The 24,149-nt window shown below is 39.7% G+C and overlaps 2 protein-coding genes across 10 annotated transcripts in view; both read left to right on the forward strand.

Annotated features, from left to right (window-relative positions):
* TRIM34 (tripartite motif containing 34) overlaps positions 1-12,804 on the forward strand; it is a 28,165-nt gene extending 15,361 nt beyond the window's left edge. For 5 of the 6 annotated variants that reach the window (XM_048217287.2, XM_057316730.1, XM_026489594.4 and 2 more), the window contains 2 exons: positions 115-141; positions 440-3,342. In XM_048217287.2, coding sequence (XP_048073244.2) covers positions 115-141; positions 440-1,005 — 593 coding nt within the window. In that variant the 3' untranslated portion in view covers positions 1,006-3,342. Of the gene's footprint in view, positions 1-114; positions 142-439; positions 3,343-12,718 lie in introns of those variants that run through there. The other variant, XM_057316731.1, reaches the window with a different exon arrangement.
* On the forward strand, positions 12,780-22,823 carry LOC113248236 (E3 ubiquitin-protein ligase TRIM34-like). Of its 4 annotated transcripts, XM_048217285.2 has the most exons (6): positions 12,780-13,205; positions 14,083-14,178; positions 14,811-15,041; positions 19,782-19,804; positions 21,011-21,111; positions 22,601-22,823. In XM_048217285.2, the coding sequence occupies exons 1-6, from the start codon at positions 12,780-12,782 to the stop codon at positions 22,612-22,614; spliced, it is 891 nt and encodes a 296-aa protein (XP_048073242.1). In that variant the 3' UTR covers positions 22,615-22,823. The 4 variants fall into 4 exon arrangements, with proteins under 4 accessions (XP_048073242.1, XP_048073241.1, XP_044236412.1 ...); XM_048217284.2 differs by lacking the exon at positions 22,601-22,823 and having other exon boundaries at positions 20,138-22,560; XM_044380477.3 differs by lacking the exon at positions 22,601-22,823 and having other exon boundaries at positions 21,011-22,560.
* Positions 22,824-24,149: the final 1,326 nt, after the last annotated feature.

Consider the following 24,149-nt stretch of genomic DNA (forward strand, 5'->3'; position numbering starts at 1 on the left):
TAGTTCATAGGCTCACAGGGCTCCCCTCTGCTGGCTCTACTCCAGAGGAGAGATAGGTATTGGTGCTTAATCGTTTGCTTCCAATCAACATCATTGAATCTCTTATCATTTCAGAGCTAACACATGTCCAGTGCTACTGGGGTAAGAAGAGATTACTGGTTCTTCAAATCCCTGTGTTCTAATCCCCTTTCAGAAACTTGTGATTTCAGTGTGATCTCATGATCTTAGCTCCATGTGTTTATATATATATAATCTTACATATTTCTATATATATTTTAGTATGTATATATGAAATACATTTCTCCAGTGTTTTACCCCCTCCCCAATCCATCAATACAAGCTCTACCTAGTCATTTCCCACGTTCCATCTTCACAATGTCACCAGATAAACCTACCCCATATTTGTCACTTATCTTACAATTTTTTTTTTTTTCTGCAGTGGACATCACACTGAATCCAATCAACTTAAATTTAAACCTTGTCCTTTCGGAAGATCAGAGACAAGTGATGTCTGTGCCAATTTGGCCTGTTAAGTATACTAATTATGGTATCTTGGGCTCCCAGTATTTCTCCTCAGGGAAACACTACTGGGAAATAGATGTGTCCAAGAAGACTGCCTGGATTCTGGGGGTATACTGTAGAACACGTTTCCGTAATATAAAGTTTGGTGTTAAACAAGGCACAAATCATCAAAATGTTTACTCCAGATACAGACCTCAATGTGGCTACTGGGTTATTGGGTTACAGAATAAATTTGAGTATAAGGCCTTTGAGGAGTCTTCTACATCTCATCCCATGGTCTTAACTATTTCCATGGCTGTTCCTCCCCATCGTATTGGGGTTTTCCTAGACTATGAGGCAGGCATCGTCTCATTTTTCAATGTCACAAACCATGGGTCACTCATCTACAAATTTTCTAAATGTTGCTTTTCTCAGACTGTTTATCCATACTTCAATCCTTGGAACTGTCCAGGCCCCATCATCCTGTGCCCACCACACTCCTGAACCTTCTTGGCCACTTACCCACTTCTGTGCAGAGCCTCTTGTCCTGGGGCTCATCTATACCTGAGCTTCCCTGCACCCTTCTGAACACCTCTTCCTTTTTTTCTCCTTCTTTTATTATAGAATGTCTTTGTACAATGCTTTTCTGCATGTATTGAAAAGAACATGCAACTTTTACCTTTTTTTTTCATTTAATTCAACTACCTTTGTAGTTTTGTTATTATTGTATTTTAGTAATTATTCTGTGGTTTAAGCCTTTGTTGTGAGTACCTTGATTTTTCCCCCACAGATTATTGAGATTCTGTTCACTATTTTCATATTGAATAATTTGCAATAATCTACTTTTAAGTTCACTTAACCTTTCTTTTGTGATCCTGAATTTCTCTTAAGCCAGTCTTAGATTATTTTTTTGAGTGATGCAGCTTTCTATTTTTATTTGTTTTTTGACATTTCCTATTTTCTCATTATTATAAGCATATTTTCTTTCATAGCCTTTACCCTAGATCCGATAGCTGCTGTGAAGTCCTTGTATTTCTTGTTGTAAGTCCTTGTTGTAAATACGATATCTGCATTATCTTGGAGTGCTCTCCATTGATTGACTTAGTTCTTGAGTATGGACCATGTTAGTTTCTTTGTATGTTAAACAATTTTAACATGTATCTAAAATATTCCCCCAGGGGAATTGTGAATGAGATGTAAAGAGTCTGGGTTCTGTTTATTTTTCTGAAGAATATATTTTTTCAGGCAGTTAATTTGGTTGAACTCAAATTCGAAATTCTCCCCTGCATTTTGCAGAAGCTGAAATCTCTGGTCGGTTCCTTTAGCTCTATTTGGGCTGCTTGGTATCTGCTTCAAACATGTGTATGTACAATTTGAGATTTCCTCCTCTGGATCTCTCTTTTACAGATACTCTGCTACCATTTTCCAGCTGTTGTGATAGCCCCAAATCATTCTTCTTGCTCTTCAAGCTAGTAAGTCTGTATGCTGCTGAGTTTTAAGTGTCCCACTCACTTCCAGTTCAGTTTTGCTTTCAAATAAAAAGCCACAAAACCAGAAAACTCCTCCAATAGTATTCCCTTCTTCCAATTGTTTATTACAGTCTAGATTCTAAGTGTTTCGTGAGTCTCTAGTGCCTTCATGTTTTTGTTTGTTTTGCTTCATTTTTACAATTGTTCAAGGTTTATAGTGTTGATCCATAGGCTATGGGTTCTGTTTTGTTAGAATAAATACCTCCATTTATGGAAACAGAACCTCAGTTTTGCTTGCTCTGTATATTCTAAGTTTAAACGCTGAATTTTAGTGTTTTTTTTCCCCTTTCTTGTTACACAAACTGCCAGATTTTATTCAAAGTGATTATGCCATTTTGCATTCCCACAAATTCAGAAAGGGAACAATGATGGTATAGAGTTGGGCGGTCAGTGCAGAGATATTAAGAATAGATGAAACTGGAGGGGATTGGGGAGCTCGGAGTGAGACTGTGGGATGAGTCCAGCACAGTGGTATTGATTGCAGTGTTCAGAAGGAAAGAGATTCCTTAGCCAAAGACCTCTTCTCTGGTACTTCTTCCTTTTCCATTCGTTCTGCAAATCTAATATCCATTGTTTTACTCTTCTTCCTCTGAATCGCTTAACTGACCCATGGTTAACATCCATGGTTAATATCCTGGCAATCTCTTTTGAAGAATTAGATTTGCAGCTGAGAGAAATCAGTGGTGGAAATCAGGTCTTGTCAAGATACCTGAAAACTTGAGCAAGCAGAATACTTGCATTTACACTTCTCTCACCGTACACACACACACACACACACACACACACACAGTGGAAAACTACTCAGACATAAAAAGAGTGAAATCTTGCCCTTCAATGACACAGATGGACCTTGAGGATATTATGCTAAGTGAAAAAAGTCAGAGAAAGACAAATACCATATGATTTCACTCATATGTATAATCTAAAAAACAAAAGAAGCAAATGATACAGAACTCATTGATACAGAGATCAGATTGGTGGTTGTTAGAGGCCAGGGTTTGGGGTTGGGCAAAATGGGCGAAGAGGATCAAGAAGTAAAGCCTTCCAGTTATAAAATAATTCATGGGGATATAATGTATAGCATGGTGACTATAGTAAATAGTATTGTGTTGCAGATTTGAAATTTGCTGCAAAAGTAAATCTTGAATGTTCTCATCACAGGAAAAAAAATTTTTTTCATGACTTCCTATGGTGATAGATAGTAACTTGACTTGAACATTTCACAATGTATACAGATGTTGAATCATGTTGTACACCTAAACTAATATAATGTATGCTAATTATATTTCAATAAAAAATTATCAAAGGGGAATCACATATATGTTATTGATACCAGAAGAATAACTGAATTTTTTTTTTAAAAGATTTTATTTATTTATTTGACAGAGATAGCACAGGCAGGGGGAGTGGGAGAGGGAGAAGCAGACTCCCTGCGGAGCAGGGAGCCCAATGCGGGACTCAATCTCAGGACCCTGGGATCATGACCTGAGCCGAAGGCAGACGCTTAACCGACTGAGCCACCCAGGTGTCCCAACAGTAACTGAATTATATGATGTGACAGCAACTGTGTTCATAGCAAGAATGGTAGACTAGAAGTATGATTTATCATTAAGATGTTCCATTCAATTAAAAATATTTTTATAGTTATGTATCTGTATATCTATCAGTCCTTATATGTAATAACTTCTAATAGATTTGAGGCAGTAAGCAACAGAATAGAGACAGTCCCTCCCTGACTTCATGAAACCTACAGTTGGGGGTGCAGTGTGAGATGGGGGTGGTTACCACTGGTAAGATCAGTAGCAACACTACGTTTCCCGCTGCATTCCTCTCTCTGGCCTTCCACTCATGTATTTTCATTTTCCAATTCAAGGGATAGTGACTGAGTCCTCACCTCTAGGAGTAACCCTAGTTTTAGCAATGACTTCCAGAAAAATTCTAGCAAAGGAAGCCCTAAACAAAGAGCCTGTGGAGTCTCCATGGGCTATAGCCCAGGCTTCTCGACCAGGTCTGCACTGAGAGCAGCAGAGAAGAGAACTAGGCGTGGCTTTGCTCAGGGATGAAAAAGATACTTTGAGGAACACAATAAGGGAAAGTCAGCAAGTTCTTTGAAGCTTAACAATTTAATGCCTCAGTATAATAATGTAGGATTTCTGCATGACTCTCCATAGAATTTCCTAGCACCCTGTCCTCCCTGGGTTTGGGAGCCTTAATGGGATGATAGTTGCTCTGCTCTGCAGTTTATTGGTGTTTTCTAGTCACAGGATTTCCAGGTTCAATCTTGGGGATCTACAGCAGTTTACACACACACACAAACACACACACACACACACACACACACACACACACACTCTCACTAACCTTGCTCATCCTTCTCCTTGGGCCATTCCTGCCACCCAGAAATGGAGCTCACCTGGGAGATCAGCCAGAAGAGCATGTAGGAAGAATTTCCATACGGAGCATCTTGAAAACTTTTAATAAAACAAAACGAGGGGCACCTGGGTGGCTCAGCAGGTTGAGCACCCTACTCTTGATTTCAGCTCAGGTCTCGATCTCAGGATTCAAGCAACAACAACAACAAAATGAGATGCTTGCTTGTTGTTAATATGAAGAGACATCAGAAGAAGTGGCATGATAACAAGATCCTAAGACCCATGAGAAAAGGGACTTAAAGTAGGGGAACTTCTTTATTTAACTGCTTCTCTTCCTGTGAAAGCCACACCCCAGACTGACTCACTCAGATGGCAGATCCCACTCAAAGCTCTTTTTTTTTTTTTTTTAAAAACCATGACTCCCTCTTATCTGACTAGATCTTAATGAGATTATAGTTGACTTTTTAAACACTATCCCCTCTACAACCTCCTTGTGTCCTAACCTCTCCTGTGTCACTGTTTGGCATGCGTCCTTTGGAAGTGCACAGTTCACCTGTCTTGTCATCATTGTCATTATCACAGTTCACCTGTGCCACTGGACACACAGCTTTAGAATTGTTAGTGCTCTCCAGAGAAACAGAACCTACAAGAGGGGGATTTATATTGGCTCACATGAATATGGGGGCTGACAAGTTCCAAGAGCTGGTGTCTGTAAAGTGGAGACTCAGGAAAGCTGGTGGTGTCATTCAGTCCAAGGACAAAGGCTGGAGAACCAGGGTGGGTGATGGTGTAAATTCCAGTCCAAGGACAGGAGAGGACGTACATCCCAGCTCAAGCAGGCAGGCAGGAAACAAAAGGGATGAGTTCCTCTTTCCTCCCAGGCCCTCAACAAATCAGATGATGCCTGACAGCACTGGGGAAGACAATCTTCTGAGTCCACAGACTCAAATGCTAGTCTCACCTAGAAACAACCACCTCACAGATCCAGGAGAGTTTAATGTGGGCACGTCGTGGCCAGTCAAGCTGACACAAAATTAATCTTGACAGTGATTCTCCTGCTTCATTTTTATTATGCTAAGATTATAGAGATTTTATGTTGAATAATATTAGATGGCATGGCCCAACAAATGACACTGACCACGGGTTCATCTTCCCAGCGTCTTTAGCAGAGTGTCATTTTGGCCGTACTGAATCCAAATTCTGAAGGTCAGCCTCACTGTGCTGCCCTCAGTGATAGCCACTGACAGTCCCACTGCAGGAATTTACGATTTGCATAGCCCTTCCCTCTCACACACCTAATAGGACACACCCTGGCCAGATTCACTTACCTTAGCAGGTGGATACAGAACAGTAGAGAGCATGTCCCTAGGCCTGTCTCAGCGCAGTCTTCAGGGTGGGTCCCTTCTTACCGTAAAGGAGCAATTTTATTCCCTACACATGACAGCTCATTTGTAGGGAAAAAAGGCGAGGCACATTTGCGTGAAATTACATTGCTCAGGTAAGCCTAGTGCTCCAAAGGACTGATTACCTTGAAAAGACATGAGAGCAGTGTTTTGGAGTGAACAGACAGGAATGAGTGCAACCACTGGCTCATCTGGCCCCAGGCACAAAGCCTTGTCACGTCCTAGGGACCCCATGCACAGGCCTCCCACTGGTCTGTGGCCCTCTCCTTTCCTGCCCATACCGGAGAATTTAACTTTCATTTTCACTTAGCACCTCCGGAGCTTGGTGGAGATCGGCCCCTGGTTTGCTGACAGAATCCTGACCACATTTCCCTGTGGCCTGCCTCTGCTCTTCTCCAAGGAGGCATGACTCCTCACTTGGTGTCTGAAGGTGTGCGGAGTGGTTTGCAGAGGGCAGAAGTGGGGAGAAGAACTGAATGTTAGAGTGAGTTTAATGTGTGTTCAGGCAGCTGCCGTGAACAGTGGAGGGAGGACAATGCCCAGCTTGCAAGCTTCCTGCTGAGAGTGCGGGGTGGGGGATGGGGATGGGGGTGGGCCTGGGAGGTTGGGGGGGCAGTCCTCAAAGAAGGGAGGTTTTTTTAAAGGCTTGAAAGGCTTTGTTCTTTCATGGAGGGACCATTATTTATACAGGCTGAATCTACCCTGGAGATTCTCCTTCCCATTCTATAAAATTGCACCCTGCTAAGGACAAGCCAGAATCCTCTATTTTTCGGAGGTAGAAAGGTCCTTCTCTCCACAGCAAAAGCAAAGGCAGAGGGATCTTTGAATCCTAACATTTTAATGCCCACGCTGTAACAATGTAGCATTTCTGCATGACTCTAGGTGAATTCTCATCACCTTGGTCTGTCTGTGCCTAGAAGCTTGATAGGGTGATAGCTGGCAAGCCCAAATCACTAACCTTACTCATCTCTCTCCCAGGGCCATATCTGCCACCCAGAAACAGAGGCCACCTGAGAGATCAGGAGCAAGGGGAGCACTTTCCAAACGTATCTTTTCTAACTTTTATTTTATTTTATTTTATTTTATTATTTATTTTTTATTATGTTTATTTAGCCACTTTATAGCACATCATTAGTTTTTGATGTAGTGTTCAATGATTCATTAGTTGCGTCTAATACCCAGTGCTCATCACCACATGTGCCATCCTTAATTGCCATCACCCGGCTACTCCATCTCCTCCACCCCCTTCCCTTCTGAAACCCTCAGATTGTTTCCCAGAGTCCATAGTCTCTCCTGGTTCATCGTCTTCTCTGATTTCTCCCCTTTCAGTTTTCCCTTCCTTACCCTGTAGTCCTCTGTGCTATTCCTTATGTTCAACATATGCATGAAACCATATGATAATTATCTTTCTCTGCTTGACTTATTTCACTTAGGAAATTCCCTCCAGTTCCATCCATGTCGATGCAAATGGTGGATATTCATCCTTTCTGATGGCTGAGTAATATTCCATTGTATATATGGACCACATCTTTATCCATTCATCTGTTGAAGGGCATCTCAGCCCATTCCACAGTCTGGCTGTTGTGGACAATGCTGCTATGAACATTGGGGTGCATGTGCTCCTTCTTTTCACTACATCTGTATCTTTGGGGTAAATACCTAGTAGTACAATCACTGGGTCATAGGGTAGCTCTATTTTTCATGTCTTGAGGAACCTCCAGACTGTTTTCCAAAGTGCCTGTACCAGCTTGCATTCCCACCAACAGTATAAGAGGGTTTCCCTTTCTCCATATCCTCGCCAACATTTGTTGTTTCCTGCCTTGTTAATTTTTGCAATTCTAACTCATGTCAGGTGGTATCTCAATGTGGTTTTGATTTGAATTTCCCTGATGGCTAATGATGTTGAACATTTTTCATGTGTCTGTTAGCCATTTGTATGTCTTCTTTGGAGAATTGTCTGTTCATGTCTTCTGCCCATTTTTTTTTTAACTAATTATTCATTTTTTTGGGTGTTGAGTTTGAGAAATTCTTTATAGAGCTTGGATATCAGCCCTTTATCTGATATGTCATTTGCAAATGTCTTCTCCCATTCTGTGGGTTGCTTCTTAGTTTTCTTGACTGTTTCCTTTGCTGTGCAGAAGCTTTTATCTTGATGAAGTCCTAATAGTTCATTTTTGCTTTTGTGTCCCTTGCCTTTGGAGACATGTCTTGAAATAAATTGCTGTGGCCAATGTCAAAGAGGTTACTGCCTATGTTCTCCTCTAGGATTTTGATGGATTCCTGTCTCACATTGAGGTCTTTCACCCATTTTGAGTTTACCTTTGTGTATGGTGTAAGAGAATGGTCCAGTTTCATTCTTCTGTATGTAGCTATCTAATTTTCCCAGCACCACTTATTGAAGAGACTGTCTTTTCTCATTGGATATTTTTTTCTGATTTTTCAAAGATTAGTTGACCTTAGAATTTAGGGTCCATTTCTGGGTTCTCTGTTCTATTCCATTGGTCTATGTGTCTGTTTTTGTGCCAATACCATGCTGTCTTGGTGATCATAGCATTGTAATATAGCTTGAAATCAGGCAATGTGATGCCCTAGCTTTGTTTTTCTTTTTCAACATTCCCTTGGTGATTCAGGTCTTTTCTGGTTCCATACAAATTTTAGGATTATTTGTTCCAGCTCTTTGAAAAATGCCAATGGTATTTTAATAGGGATGGCATTGAAAGTGTAGATTGCTCTGGGCAGGATAGACATTTTAATAGTGTTTATTCTTCCAATCCATGGGCATGGAATGTTTTTCCATCTTTTTGTGTCTTCTTCAATTTCTTTCATAAGTGTTCTGTAGTTTCTAGAGTATAGATCCTTTACCTCTTTGGTTAGGTTTATTCCTAGGAATCTTATGGTTTTTGGTGCTATTGTAAATGGAATCGATTCCTTAATTTCTCTTTCTACAGTTGCATTGTTAGTGTATAGAAAAGCAACTGTGCTCTGTGCATTGATTTTGTATCCTGCCACATTGCTGAATTGCTGTATGAGTTCTAGTAATTTGGGGGTATAGTCTTTTGGGTTTACCACATAAAGTATCATGTCATCTGCAAAGAGAGAGTTTGACTTCTTTGCCAATTTGAATGGGTTTTATTTCTTTTTATTGTCTGATTGCTGAGGCTAGGACTTCTAGTACTATGTTGAACAATAGTGGTGAGAGCGGGCACCCCTGTCTTGTTCCTGACTTTAAGAGAAAAGCTCTAAGCTTTTCCCCATTGATAATGATATTTGCTGTGGGCTTTTCATAGATGATTTTTATGATCCTGAGGTATGTTCCCTCTGTCCATACACTTTGAAGAGTTTTAATCAGGAAAGAATGCTGTATGCTGTCAAATGCTTTTTCTGCATCAACTGAGAGAATCATATTGTTCTTTTCTTTTATTAATGTGCTCTATCATGTTAATTGATTTGCAAATGTTGAACCAAACTTGCATCCCAGGAATAAATCCTACCTGGTCTTGGTGAGTAATCCTTTTAATGTACTGTTAGATCCTATTGGCTAAGATCTTGTTGAATATTTTGGCATCCATGTTCATCAGGGGTATTGGTCTGTAATTCTCTGTTATGATGGGTCTTTGCCTGGTTTTGGGATCAGGGTAATGGTGGCCTCATAGAATGAGTTTGGAAGTTTTTCTTTTGTTTCTATTTTTTGAAACAGCTTCGGTAGAAAAAGTATTATTTCTTCTTTAAATGCTTGGTAGAATTCTCCTGGGAAGCCATCTGGCCCTGGACTTTTGTTTTTTGGGAGGTTTTTGATTACTGCTTCAGTTTCATTACTGGTTACTGGTCTATTCAGATTGTCTATTTCTTCCAGTTTCAGTCTTGGTAGTTTATAAGTTTCCAGGAAGGCATCCATTTCATCCACGTTGCTTAATTTGTTGGCCTATAGTTGCTGGTAATAATTTCTAATAATTGTTTCTATTTCTTTGGTGTTAGTTGTGATCTCTCCCTTTTCATTCATGATTTTATTAATTTGGGTCCTTTCTTTTTTCTTTTGGAGAAGTTTGGCCAGTGGTTTATCGATTTTATCAATTCTTTCAAAGAACAAGCTTCTAGTTTTGTTGATCTATTCTACTGTTTTTCTGGTTTCTATTTAATTGATCTCTGCTCTAATCTTTATTATTTCTCTTCTCCTGCTTGGTTTAGGCTTTATTTGCTGTTCTTTCTTCAGCTTCTTTAGGTGTAAGGTTAGCTTGTGCATTTGGGATTTCTCTAATTTTTTGAGAGAGGCTTGGATGGCTATGTATTTCACCCTTAGGACTGCCTTTGCAGTATCCCATAAGTTTTGGACTGATCTGTTTTCATTCTCATTAGTTTCTATGAATTGTTCAAATTCTTCTTTAATTTCCTGGTTGACCCAATCATTCTTTAGCAGGTTGCTCTTTGGCTTCCAAGTGTTTGAATTCCTTCCAAATTTTTTATTGTGATCAAGTTCCAGTTTCAAAGCACTGTAATCTGATAACATGCAGGGCATAATCTCAATCTTTTGGTATCAGTTTGAGACCTGATGTGTGACCCAGTAAGTGTACTATTCTGGAGAAACTTCTATGTGCACTCGAGAAGAATGAGCATTCTGTTGTTTTGGGTGGAATGTTCTGTAAATATCTACAAAGTCTATCTGGTCCAATGTGTCATTCAAAGCTCGTTTCTTAGTTGATCTGCTTAGATGATCTGTCGATTGCTGAGAATGGAGTGTTGAGGTCTCCTACTATTAAAGTATTATTATCAATATGATTCTTTACTAATAGTTGGTTTATGTAGTTGGCTGCTCCCATGTTGGGGGCATAGATATTTACAATTGTTATATTTTCTTGTTGGATAAACCCTTTAAGTATGATTGATAGTGTCCCTCTACATCTCTTACTACAGCCTTTGGTTTAAAATCTAATTTGTCTGACATGAGAATTGCTACTGCTGCTTTCTTTTGAGGTCCATTGGCATGATAAATTGTTCTCCATCCCCTCACTTTCAATCTGGAGATGTCTTTAGGTTCAAAATGAATCTCTTGTAGACCACATATGGATGGGTCCTGTCTTTTTATCCAGTCTGAAACCCTGTGCCGTTTCATGGGAGCATTTATGCTGTTCACATTGAGAGTGATTATTGAAAGATATGAGTTCAGTGCCATCATGTTGCCTGTGAAGTCCTTGTTTCTATAGATTGTCTCTGTAAATTTCTGGCCTATATTACTCTTGGAGTCTTTCTTCTTTTATAGAACCCCCCTTAATATTTCTTGTAAGGTTGGCTTGGTGGTCACATATTCTTTTATTTTCTGCTGGTCCTGGAAGATCTTTGCCTCTCTGTCCATTCTGAATGACAGCCTTCCTGGATAATGTATTCTTGGCTGCATATTCTTCTCATTTAGTACCCTGAATATGTCTTGCTAGCCCTTTCTGGCTTGCCAGGTCTCTGTGGACAGGTATGACATTATTCTGACATTCCTCCTTTCACACGTACGAAATTTCTTCCCCCAGCTGCTCTCAGGATAGCTTCCTTGGCTCTAATATTTGCAAGTTTCACTATCATATTGCTACCCTGAAGTCTATGTCTGACATCTTGCTTGTATCCATATCCATTAGTTATGTGGCAGAGGACATTGTCTCTGTTTCTTTCTTTGTTGGGATTTCCTCCTCCTAGTCATTCTGTTGAGGGATGGTTGACGGAATGTACAGAGTCCAAAATATCAACCATGACCCAAGCAAGATGCACCCTAGGAAAATCAAGAGCATGTGGAAGCCACCACCAAAAAAACAAAGCCAAAATGAAACACAAGAATAAAATTGATAAAATTAAAAAATTAAAAAAATTAAAAATTAAAAAGAAAAGTGGGGTGTGGACAAAGTAGTGTGTTTCAGTTGTTCCTGGATGTATTTTGGTATGTTTGTTAGAGGACTCTACTTCCCAAAATTATGGGGAAAGCAAAACTTGTATATATAAAAAAAGTAATATTGAATAGGGAAAAAAGGACTACAATGAAGCATATATATATAAAAAATATAGGCGTGAAACAGTACAAGTTAAAAAGCTACTATGAAATATAAGTTGGTATATTAAACATCTAGTTGAAATGAGAAAAAGGTAAAAGGAAAAAACAGAGAAGAAGCATAACAAAAAGAATAACAAGAAAAAGAGAGTTGTGTCTGAGAAATAAACAAGCTGTGAGGCAATGCCTGGGACTCAACGGACTATTTCCCCTGGTTTTGGGATTTTACAGTCTTTTTTTTTTTTTTTAAAGATTTTATTTATTTATTTGACAGAGAGCGAGAGGCAGCGAGAGAGGGAACACAAGCAGGGGGAGTGGGAGAGGAAAAAGCAGGCTTCCCAGCAGAGGAGCCTGATGTGGGGCTCGATCCCAGAACGCCGGGATCACGCCCTGAGCCAAAGGCAGACGCTTAACGACTGAGCCACCCAGGTGCCCCTGGGATTTTACAGTCTTATGGGGACCATAGGGTTGTCCTCCTCTTGTTCTTCCAACCTGTCTTCTGGGGGAGGGGCCTGCAGTGCTGTTTCTCAGGTGACCGTGCTTGGGTGGAGTTGCCCTGCCTCCTGTTGGGCGGGGGGGGAATGGGCTCATTGGAAACCAGTTTTTTGAGCCTTTGTTCTCTGCCAGCTTTCTGCACCTCTTCAGAGGGTCAGAGCAAAAATGGCTGCACCCAGACCTCTGGCTGAAAGCAGAGAAATGGCCGTCTGCTCTCTTCACTAACCCTGCCAGGACACACAGTCTCATTTTTGTATGCAATCTCCCAGGGTGTGCACCCACAGTGACTCTCTCAGAGGTCATCCCAGGGGCCCGGGTGTGTCCTTACCCTTTGTGCTTCTAAAACCTTTCTTACCTTTCCAACTCTGCCCCGTTTTAACCTTCCCAATCATGCAGGGATCTGTGAGCAAGAGGAGCCACAGAGATAAGGACAGACAGGAGCAAGGGAGCAGCTGCTATGGCTTCTAAACTCCTGACAAACATAGAGGAGGAGGTGACCTGCCCCATCTGCCTGGACCTCCTGAAGGAACCACTGAGCCTGGACTGTGGCCACAGCTTCTGCAAAGCCTGCATCGCTGCAGAGAACAAGGAGTACATGACAAGCCAAGGAGGGAAGAAGAGCAGTTGCCCTGTGTGCCAAATCGCTTACTGCTCTGGGGAACTGCGGCCTAACCGGCATGTGGCCAACATAGTGGAGAGGTTCCGAGAGGTCAAGGTGACCTCTGAGGCGGGGCAGAAGAGAAATCTCTGTGAGCGCCATGAAGAGAAGCTCTTGCTCTTCTGTAAGAAGGATGGGAAGGTCATTTGCTGGGTTTGCGAGCGGTCTCAGGAGCATCGTGGTCATGAAACGGTCCCCATGGAGGAGGCTGTCCAGGAGTACCAGGTGAGAGACCAGGATGGAGGGAATACAGGGCAGAAAATAGAACTTAATGAGAAATCTTCGCTTTGCATTCAACTTTAGTTACCTTGTGATTGTAGACCTGAGGCCCGTGATGTCTTTTCTTCCTATTCTCACCTTCCAAGGCCTGAAGAATTAAAAAAAAAAAAAATTTGCCTGAGGGAAATTTTGTGCATTCCATTAAATTACAAAAAGATAAACCTACAGTACAGATTTAGTCACAAGTGGATACTTTTGTACCTTGTGCTAGACGGGTGGAGATTTAGTGCCCCAGAGAGGCCGTCATCACCCCATTGAACAGGAGGATAGATGGAGATGTAAGTTCTTTTCTTGCTGCAGAGTTTGGTTTGTTCTAATATTACAAAGAGAATCAGTCCTCTTTTTGATGAAGGGATGGTGGCATCTATCACCTGGGTCTTCTTTTTCTTTTTAATTTTTGGTTTATTTTTTAAAACGCAAGTATAGTTAAATACTGGGCAATCTCTTAATAGAATTTTCTGAATAGAATGCAATTTTGTTAATATAATTGATATATTTATATATAAAAAAGTGATTATTTCTGTAGATGCTGAAAAGATATTATTTTATTAATACTTTTAGTTAGCCAACATACAGTACATCATTAGTGTTGGTGTAGTGTTCAATGATTCATTAGTTGCATATAACACCCAGTGCTCATCACCTGGGTCTTAAAGAACATGTCCACCATGTCAAGTTTCAAGTCATAGATTCTAATTGCTGTTCTCCCCAATTCTGTAAACTCTAGTCTCTTTGGAGATTGCCCTGATATTTTCTCCATTTATCCTCTATGCCAATGCTGAGACATCTGACAGCTTGACTCTGTTGTGATCCTCTCTCATAGGAGAAGCTCCAGACAGCTCTGCAGAAGCTGAGGGAGGAGCAGCAGGAAGTGGAGATGTTGGAAGCTACCCTCAGAGAGGAGAGAACTTCCTGGAAGGTAGGAGGAGATACTTCCAAAAGGAGTTAGAAAAAAATACCGACAGGACCTTGAGTGTTAGTCACAAGGAGCTCTCCTCCTTTTTGTTCCCTGATAGTTGATATGTCCAAAAGTCATTTAGTTAGTCCTCTTCTTTATCCTTTCCCTGATAAAGGTGGAGGCTGAAAAGTGGACATGTTATAAATGAACACAGATGCTTAGAGGGAGGTATTCACATCGAGGATGGTTAGTGAATTCTGGGTTACATTCCTCTTGTGATCGTGCATCTTTGACCCTCCTGGGGGAAGACAGCAATGACTCATGGTTCTGTCTGCATTGTTCAACTTTCAGCCACGGGTGCGGGGAAGGGGGTCAGGAGTAAAGCAAGGTTGTCCTGGACAGCTGTGTGAAAGCAGAGCCACACCCAAGGATCCTATTTGGGCTCAGGGTTGGCCTCAATAATGCAAACTTGAGGCCATTATTTTGGAATGTGATGAAGAAAAAATAATAGGAAAAATCATCTTCCCCAAGAATGGCTCCTTTGCTTCTCTCTCATTTCCCAGTGAGAACTTTCCAAAAACAATAGTTCTCTTTCTGGCTCCCAGTCTTTGCCTGATAGACAGAGTACCTCTCTCTCTTTCTCATTCCTGAAGGATCAAATGCAAAATGAGAAAAGACATGTCCAGGCACAGTTTAAAAGACTGAAGACTATCCTGGAGTGTGAGGAGCTGAGGATGGTGCAAAAGGTGGAGAGTGAGGAGAAAGCTGTTCTCAACACCCTGGCTGTGACAGAGGATGAACTTGTCCAGCAAAGCCAGCTGGTGAGAGACCTGGTCTCAGAACTGGAGCATCGGCTGCAGGGGTCGGCAATAGACATGCTGCAGGTAAGACTCAGGAAGAAGCCCCAGCATCTGAGATTTGAGAAAAATTAAGACAGAGTTTCCTTCTGTCCCATGTTGCTTTGCTCTTTCTGGTGGTGACACGAAGATTCCTTTGGCCTTGCAATATCCCCTTTCCTGTATCTGTGTCAGAGGTTATAGGAATAAGTAACAAGGGACAATCTCATATTTATTTATCAAGCACAGTGCAGAAATCTGAAGTAGCAGGATTTGCAGTGTACCCAGGGATAGTCTAGAGCCTCTGTGATCAGTGATCCCGTGCTAAGGACTTCTTGGGTACCTCTTCATGATTCAGCCTGGTCACAAACAAAGGAACGTCACATTCTAAGACTTCTTTTCCCTCATAGAATAAAGATTTTTCTCCCTCTTTTTCTGTTTCCTGAAAAACAAATAAACAAAAAACAAATTGTGAAGGACTAGTATTATTTATTCTTTAAATATTCAATAGAATTCACCAGTGAAGCCATCCCATTCTGGGCTTTTCTTTTTCAAATGGCTAAAAATAATATTTAAAAATATGTATTAGGTTTACTTACCATTCTTAAGTCAGATTTTGATGATAAATGTCTTTGTAGGGATTTGTCCACTCTAAAGTTGCCTGATTTGTAGATATAAAGGTAGTCATAATAATCCCTTATAATCTCTCTGGTTTCCGCAGCACACACAGTAATGTCCCCTTTTTTATTTCTGATTTTGGTGGTGTGTTTTTTCTCTTTTTTTCTTGGACAGTTTAGTTGTCTTTGGTCAATTTTATTGATTTTCTTCAAGAACAAACTTCATTATTTCATTGACTTTTTTAACCTTTCTTTTTTTTATTTCCTTAAAGATTTTATTTATTTGAGAGGGAGAGAGAGCATGAGTGGGGGTGAGGGGCAGAGGGAGAGGGAGAAACAGACGCCCCACTGAGCAGGGAGACCAACAGGGACTTGATCCCAGAACCCTGAGATCACCACCTGAGCTGAAGGCTGCCGCTTAACCAACTAAGCCACCCAGACAGCCTGCCTGTTTTAACATTTCTATGTCATTTGTGTCTGGTCTCGTCTTTATTGTTTCCTTTGTGTGTGTATGTGTATATGCATGCACGAACACGAGTGTGTGTGTGTACACACATGAACACACGCATGTATGCACACGTGAACATGAGTGTGTACACACATGAACACAAGTGTGTGTGTATATACATGCATGAACATGAGTGTGTGTGTGTGTACTGGGTTTAGTTTGCCATTCCTTTTCTAGTGTCTTAAAGTGAAAACTTTGATTACTTATTTGAGACCATCATTTCTGGTATAGAATTTAATGATATAAATGCAATGATTTAGGTATATTCCATATATTATTTATTATTTATTTATTTATGTTCCAGTAGCCAACATACCATTCCATATATTTTGATTGTTTAGTTGTTATTTTCATTCAGTTCTACTTATTTTCTAATTTCCTTTGTGAATTTTTTTGTTAACCCTTGGGATATTTGAAAGTGTGCTATCTATCTATCTATCATCTATCTATCTATCTATCTATCTATCTATCTATCATCTATCATCTATCAACATCTATCTGTTTATTGTATTAACATACACTGTAATATCGGTGTCAGGTGTACAATATGGTGATTCAACACTTCCATACAACACCCTGTGCTCATCACAGCAAGTACGCTCCTTAATCTCCATCATCTATTTAACCCATTCCCCCACCCACCTCCCCTTGGTAACCATCAGTTTGTTCTCTGTAGTTAAGTGTCTGTTTCTTGGTTTGTCTCTCTCTCTCTCTCTCTTTTCCCTTTGCTCATTTGTTGTGTTTCTTAAATTTTCTACATATGAGTGAAATCCTATGGTATTTGTCTTTCTCTGACTGACTTATCTCACTTAGCATAATAGTCTCTACCTCTATCCATGTTGTTGCAAATGTCAAGATTTCATTCTTTTTTATGGCTGAGTAATAGTCCATGGTGTATAGATCCCTATCTATCTATCTATACCTCACACACATATATATGCCACATCTTTATATATATAAAGACATACATAATTTATTATATATTATAATAGATACACACGTGTGTGTGTGTGTGTGTGTGTGTGTATATATATATATATAATATCAGTCATCAGTTAATGGACACTTGTGCCGTTTCCATAATTTGCCCATTATAGATAATGCTGCTGGAAATATTGGGGTGCATGTATCCCTTTGAATTGTATCTTTGTATTCTTTGGGTAAATACCTAGAAAGTGTGCAGTTTAATTCAACAATACTTGATTTCTTACTTTTTCTTCTGGTGTGGATTTCAAATATAATTTCTTTGTAATCAGAAAACACATATTTTATTATTTCACTATTGAATTGTATTGATACTTGTTTTATGGACTAAAATATTGTATGTCCAGAAAATTTTTCTATGTGAATTTGAGAAGAATGTGTATTCTGCATTTATTAGATAAAATAATCTATAGATGTCTGTTAGGTCAAGTTGGTTAATAGTATCATCTATGTCTTCTGTATCTTTGATGGTTTCCATACAGGCTATTCTATCAATTATTTAGGGTGAGCTATCAAAATCTACAACTACTGAATTGTCTATTTTTCTTTTTAATCCTTTCAATCTTTCTTTGTGTATTTTGAAGCTCTGCTGTTGGGTACATTTACATTTGTAATTGTTATAGCCCTTCTTGATGTACTGAACCTTTTATCATTCTGAAATTTCCCTCTCATTATCTCATAATATTTATTGTCTTAAAGTCTATTTTGTGTAACATTAATATAGACATGAGCTATTTTATGATTGTTGCTTGGATGGTATATATTTTTCTATCTTTTTACTTTTGCCATATTTGTGTCTTTGGATCCAAAATATGTCTCTTGTAGATAACAATAGTTGAATCTTGCTTTTTATCCAGTCCAACAATTATAACCTTTTAATGGGGGTGTTAAGACAGCAACATTTAGTGCTACTGTTGATATAGCTGTATTTACATTTATCATATTGCTGTTTTTTTCCCCATATGTTGCTTGTAGTTTTCATTGTCCTTTCTCCTTAACTAGCTTTGTTTGAGTTAAACAAATATTTCTAGTATAAAATATGAAGTTTTACTACTTCTGTGGGGTTTTTTGTTGTTTTTTGTTTTTTTAGTTTGTTTTCCCCCAGTGGTTGTTCTAGTGATTACAGTATGCATCTTACCCTATCATGGTTTACTTCAGATTAATATTAAGTTAATTCCAGTAAGATATAGAAACTTGCCTCCAACATTGCTTCATCTCCTTCCAGCTCCAAAACAGGGATGCTTTAATATGGGCACCTGATGCAATGCACAGCAAGGACATGCAGGCATAAGAGTTTCTTGGTTTTTGCTTTCTGGTTGTTTGTTGTTGTTGTTGTTGCTGTTGTTGTTGTTGTTATTGTTTTTTTCACTGGGAAGAGAAGTTTTCTTTTCTTCTGGGGTTTATATCAGGAGATTCATGTTTCTTTCATGAACTGAGAGTAAAGTCAATATAGAGGGAATAAACAGAATTTGGAGGACACAGACCAGATCCTGATGATAGGGTTTGAACTTCAAAATTCAGCTTTGATTAAAGTTATAACTGCCCCCCACATCCTTTCCTCTACCTAATCTTATTTTGTTTTTTGTCATATACAACATGAAAGCCCTAATACAGAGAGCAAAGCCTTTTTTTCCCCCTGCCCTTTTCGACCCACCTGTTGGCTTAGTTTTCGGTGACATCAAAGAAGTTAGGCTGAGGTAAAGGAAACCAAATATATTGGTAGATATTTGTTCAAACAACCAAAACAATACCTAAGATGATAGAGAAAATCAGATGACTAAACACTGTTAAGAATGTGGCCTAAACTGAGCTAATATTACTCTGTATGTTAACTAACCAGAATTTTAAATAAAAACTTAAAAAAATAAAAACAAAAACAAGAATGTAGATTAAGTTGCTCAGTAGAGCCTGAAGTGCAGGTAAAAATTGTGGTTTTAGGACCGTGACTGAGTGGATATTCATAACATTGTGAACAGTGGAGTATAAGAGAGGAGACGGTTTGGTTCATGAATGGTAAGTTACATATTAGACGTCCTAACCTACTAGTTCCTGTGGCTTCTTTACTACTGAATATGTTAATGTGCATCTAAGAGACAAAGCTGAGTAAAAAAAAAGAGTTGGAAATCAGGTTCACATATGTGTGTGTTGAATTTAAGAGAGTGTGCGAGATCAACTGTAGATAGCGTGTAAAACGAGGAGAACACCTATCTTAATATATTTGCTTGACTCCTCTGCAAAGACATGTAAACTTTTTGAGAGATATTATGATTATTTACTCATCTTTGATTCTCCAGAACCTGTCCTGCTGTTTGACAAATAATAGTGTATCCCTTTATGTTTCTATTTAATAATTGAAAGAATCATTGCCTTATTCAAACCATCTCATGCGTTTAGGAAAAAATTATGGAACTTTTGTTTTCCTCGTAAGTATGTCTCATTTCCAGAGCTAGAAACTTCATGCTATAATGCTACAAGGCTCAAAGCTGTTTCTACCTTTTAGGACATCTGACAACCTCACATGAGTCTTCTGGAATGATTACCCTGGGTCTTATTTTTACTTATTTGTTCTCACATTGGGACCATCTTTACTCCTACTACGGGGTTGGTGGGGATGTGATGGAGCTTTGTAAGTAGGGAGGTTCTATTCCTCTTGACTCATGTCTTCCCTTTTCTCCCTAGGATGTGAATCACATCATGGAAAGGTATGTGTGGGGGACCAGAGATGGTCCTTCTGTGCAATGAAAAGAGGTTTAAAGTCATTAGAGTTCTGTGGTGATCAATTAGAATAAAACATCTCTCAGGGCAGGAAAATTTGGGTGTAGTTAGATGCTAAATTTCTGTTCACAAATCGTGGTTTGGGTGTTCTGTAACTATTGAGAATGGACCAGGTTCTATGGGAGGGAATGTGGGTGGTGGGAAGTCACACAGTTTGGGTTAGTAGCAGTATTGGGTATAAGGGGGGCAGACCCCTGTGACTTCATAAATTCTATTCACCTTGCATGCCTGTATCTAACCCAGGTACTTATATTTCATAGGTGCCTGGCTTATCATGGGAAGTTCGTGTCTTCTTTACCTGCCAAGCACCTGGAATTGGAAACAGTTCCCTTATATTTAAACTTCTGCCCTGGGAATAGAAGAGACCTTCTATATGGCTCTGTATAGATTTCAAAAACAAACTTGAATCTCGTGGAGTATTTTGGCCCTAGTACACACTAGTGATCCATCTCGGTCACATATTTTAGAAGCCAGAACGGAAAGGTAGCATTCTTGTGTCTAAATTTGCACACCTACGTGACAGCATCAAGCTTTTTCCTAACACATGAAATTAAGGCTATCATTAGTTTGGTGTTCGTGTCTTCTATTCTGAGTGTTTGCAAATTTTCCTAGAGAACCTGAAAGCTCAGATGTTATTCTGAGGGCTTCCCTACTGGGGAGCGGAGTTTAAAGATCTTGGTCCTCCCCAGACAGTATTCCCACACCTGATATGTTCCAAACATCCAGGAGCCAGGTTCTGCAGCCTCACTTTCTGATCATCTGCCCTGGGAACCCACATCCATGCAGTGACTTTTCCACACATTAAGTTTTTTTTAAGATACTGAAGTTTTGTTTTGTTATACCCATTATTTCATATAATTTCTAGGAGATAGAAAGGGAGAGGTTCATGGTTTACTTTTGGAAGGAAGAAACTGCCTCTGAGAGGTCAAGACTTTCCCAAGGTCACACAGAGGGTAACTGGGAAGGTGGACATGAACACATTTCTTCTGGTTCCAAGGTCAAGAGTCTGTTCTCCTCTTTCTCAGGGTCTCTGGGGAGGAGGGTTCAAGCTCTTCAATGGGGTGAATAGGAAGTCAGTCATTTTGGAAGGACAAAAATTCAGAAGTGTGGGGTTTAATTTTTGTCATCCTTAGGAGTAAGAACTTGAATCTGAAGAAACCAAAAACTTTTCTCAAGGAACAAAAGAGAGTGTCCCGAATTCCTGATCTGAAAGTGATAACACAAACTTTTAGAGGTGCGGAGTACGAGAGCAAGTGGGTGGCTGTGGGAGTCTTGTAATGGCAGGGGCACTTGTAATGGGGAAAAGGGCACAATTTCTAGGTATGGAGAGAGAAGACAAAGGACATCACATGCTGATGATATGGTCATATTTAGTGGGGAATGGCCAGGTGCCTGGAGCACACTCTCCTTCACCAGTTCACTACCTTGCCATAGTCCCCAATCCTTCCCCTAATCTTCAGGGGAAAGAGATTTCAGGGTTGCCTCCTTCGCTTGTGTTGATTATAATTTTTTATTATTTGAGAGTTGACGCATATAGTGCTCCTGAGGTGAGGAGAAATCAGTATTATCAAGCCACCTGTTCTCATCACCTTTCATTTTTTCGTTCCTGGTATGTCTTATGTTCCAACACCCATCTTTTCCCTTCCAACACATACATACATACTCTGCTTCTGCAGTGTTCTACATCTCCCCAAGAACAGAACAGAATTTTTCCCAGTTCCCATTTATTCCTAAGATCCCTCTCACAGTGTCATAAATAAAGCCATGTCATATCTCTCACCCAGCCCCAATTTTTCTGCAGCTCAGATGACTCCAAAACATCTCCAAAATACAGCCTATGCTGCCTATTTCTACAGATCGAAGACAAATGAGATGTGTGTGCTGTTGGACACCAAATAATACATATGATAGCAATTATGGTGTCCTGGGCTCCCTGGTTATTGGACTGGAGAAAAATTACTGGGAGGTAGATCCTGGAGGTATATGATGGAAAATGCCCAGAACCCAATATGAAATTTCATGTTATACATGATTGAAATCAACATGTTTACCTAGGTTTCAACCAAATATGACTACTGCATTAAAAGGTGCCACATCAAGTTGAATATAATGTTTTTAAGGAGTCGTCCCTCTCCGATCCCTTCATATTAATCTTGGCCCTACCTGTCCCTCCCCACTGTGTTGGAGTTTTCCTAGACCATGAGGCTGGCCCTGTTTCATTTTTCCATGTCACAAACCATGGGTTTCTCATCTATAAATTCTCTTCATGTTCCTTTTCTCAGGCAGTTTTTCCATATTTCAACCCTATGAAATGTAATGATCCCATACTCTGTGCTCACCACGTTCTTGAACCTTCTTACAAGCCTACTCATTTCTTTGTAGTGCCTCTTGCCGGGTGCAGCTGATGCACCCCCCGAGCTTATCTGCACCATTCTCACCATCTTTTTTTTGCTGTCTTTCTTCTCTCCATTTGAACACCCTTCATTCAGGAGAAAATATAATAATTAAGAGTGATAGTTTTGTGTCCAGAGTGTCTGGGTTCTTGTCCTGTCTCTCCACACAATGCAGTGTAACCTTGAATAATGTATTTAAATGCTGTGTTTATTTTCTTAAAATCATCTTGGTGTAAAAACTGCACTGTACTTAGGATCACTGTGATAAAATAAATGTCATTAAGTATAAACATTAAGTGCTTTGATTTACTTTTTATTTTTTTTTTAAAGATTTATTTCTTTGAGCGAGAGCATGTGCGAGAAAGAGCAGGAGGATGGGCAGAGGGAGAGAGAGAACCAGACTCCCCACTGAGCAGGGATCCCGACATGGGGCTCGATCCCAGGACCCTGAGATCATGACCTGAGCTGAAGGCAGATGCTTAACCAACTGAGCCACTCATGCGCCCCTGAGTGTCTTAATTGTGAATAAATACTTGCTCCTAAAAAATGTAAGCTGTCTCAGTGTCTCATGAAATTCTATGGGATTCAGTTTTCTCATTTGTAAAATAAATAAATAAATAAATAAATAAATAAATAAATAAATAAATAATAAATAGAAAAAAGAAACGACAAAAAGAAATGTACCTGATGTAGAATTGTGAAAATTAACCAACAGGATGTTTCCTAGCAGGTAAGAAGGGATCTAGTAGGTGTCTATTTGTTTTTGGCTGCCTCTCATTCTGACTAAAATAAATGATTTTAAGACTACATGTTAGCTTACTTTCAACATTAGTACCCTTGTTTTGTGTTAAGAAATAAAATAACTTGATTAAAGAATTATGATTTTCTTTTAATTTTAGCTAATAAATGTTTTTGTATAGCTGCCTAGTCTTTTTGTAATTTCATTTTTCTGCAGTTATTCTATTTCATTGATATTGAATTTCGGTTTGGGCTATTTCCCCGACTTTAAAAAGTTATTATTCACAGTGATACAGTAAGAGAGGTACAATCATGGGATTTCTTAACAATGGTGAAGGTACGTGTTTTGCTTGCCTGATCAACTTTCCTTTTGCAGTGACTTGAAAGATCTCAGGAAGGAAGAAGAAAATCCTGCTCTCCTCCTTCAGTGAGATTGGAGGGGAGTTATCTCTGCAATGGATGTTCATTTGGGGCTTGGTGGGATCCCGGTGTCTTTTAGCATTATTATTCCCAACTCTTCTTTAGCTGTGTTGAGCTAGGAGGAAAAAAGTGGGCTGTCAGGTTAAACAGTATCTGCTCTCATGCCTGTTTGTCTCCAGAACCCCATCTGCCTCATCTTTGGATAACCTTTGATGACACAAAGGATTCCAAGGTGAATATTTCTAGAATCTGTGTGTGTCTGTGCGCACACGTACGCACACGCGCACACACACACACACACCTATATCTCAGCATTCATCCAGGGAAACTGGAGGAAATTGATCTTCTAAATTTTCCTTTTGACCTCTGCCTTCCTGTTACCCCGTTGCTACAGTGAATAATTTGAGGAATATAAAAATGTCTTCTAGAAGTAGCAAAAAACGTGATAGGATCATAATAATGGAAGTGTGCAAAATCATGAAATTATAGGTGTCCAAAGTATATGAGGCATGCTCCTTTTGATAACCCAGCATCTGGGTCACTTCCGTAGTCAGGGACAGCAGATAACAGCTCTGTCTGCCCTGCTTCAGGAGGGAAAGGGAAATGAGGAGACTTCATGATCTTAAAGCCAGAGGCATCTAGGAAAGCTGATCCATTTGGTTCTTGTACTTGTAAACATACAGTGTCTGGGACCCTATGGAGAAATTCCCAGTGCTCCCTT

This window comes from Ursus arctos, unplaced genomic scaffold (genome assembly GCF_023065955.2).
Source record: "Ursus arctos isolate Adak ecotype North America unplaced genomic scaffold, UrsArc2.0 scaffold_22, whole genome shotgun sequence".
Classification (NCBI taxonomy): domain Eukaryota; kingdom Metazoa; phylum Chordata; class Mammalia; order Carnivora; family Ursidae; genus Ursus; species Ursus arctos.

Excerpts from the sequence above, each read along its gene's own strand:
- LOC113248236 (XM_044380477.3), top strand. The coding sequence starts at position 12,780 with ATGGCTTCTAAACTCCTGACAAACATAGAGGAGGAGGTGACCTGCCCC. Across the intron at positions 14,179-14,810 it reads AGGAGAGAACTTCCTGGAAG|GATCAAATGCAAAATGAGAA; the intron begins GTAGGAGGAGAT and ends TCATTCCTGAAG. Across the intron at positions 15,042-19,781 it reads CGGCAATAGACATGCTGCAG|GATGTGAATCACATCATGGA; the intron begins GTAAGACTCAGG and ends TTTTCTCCCTAG.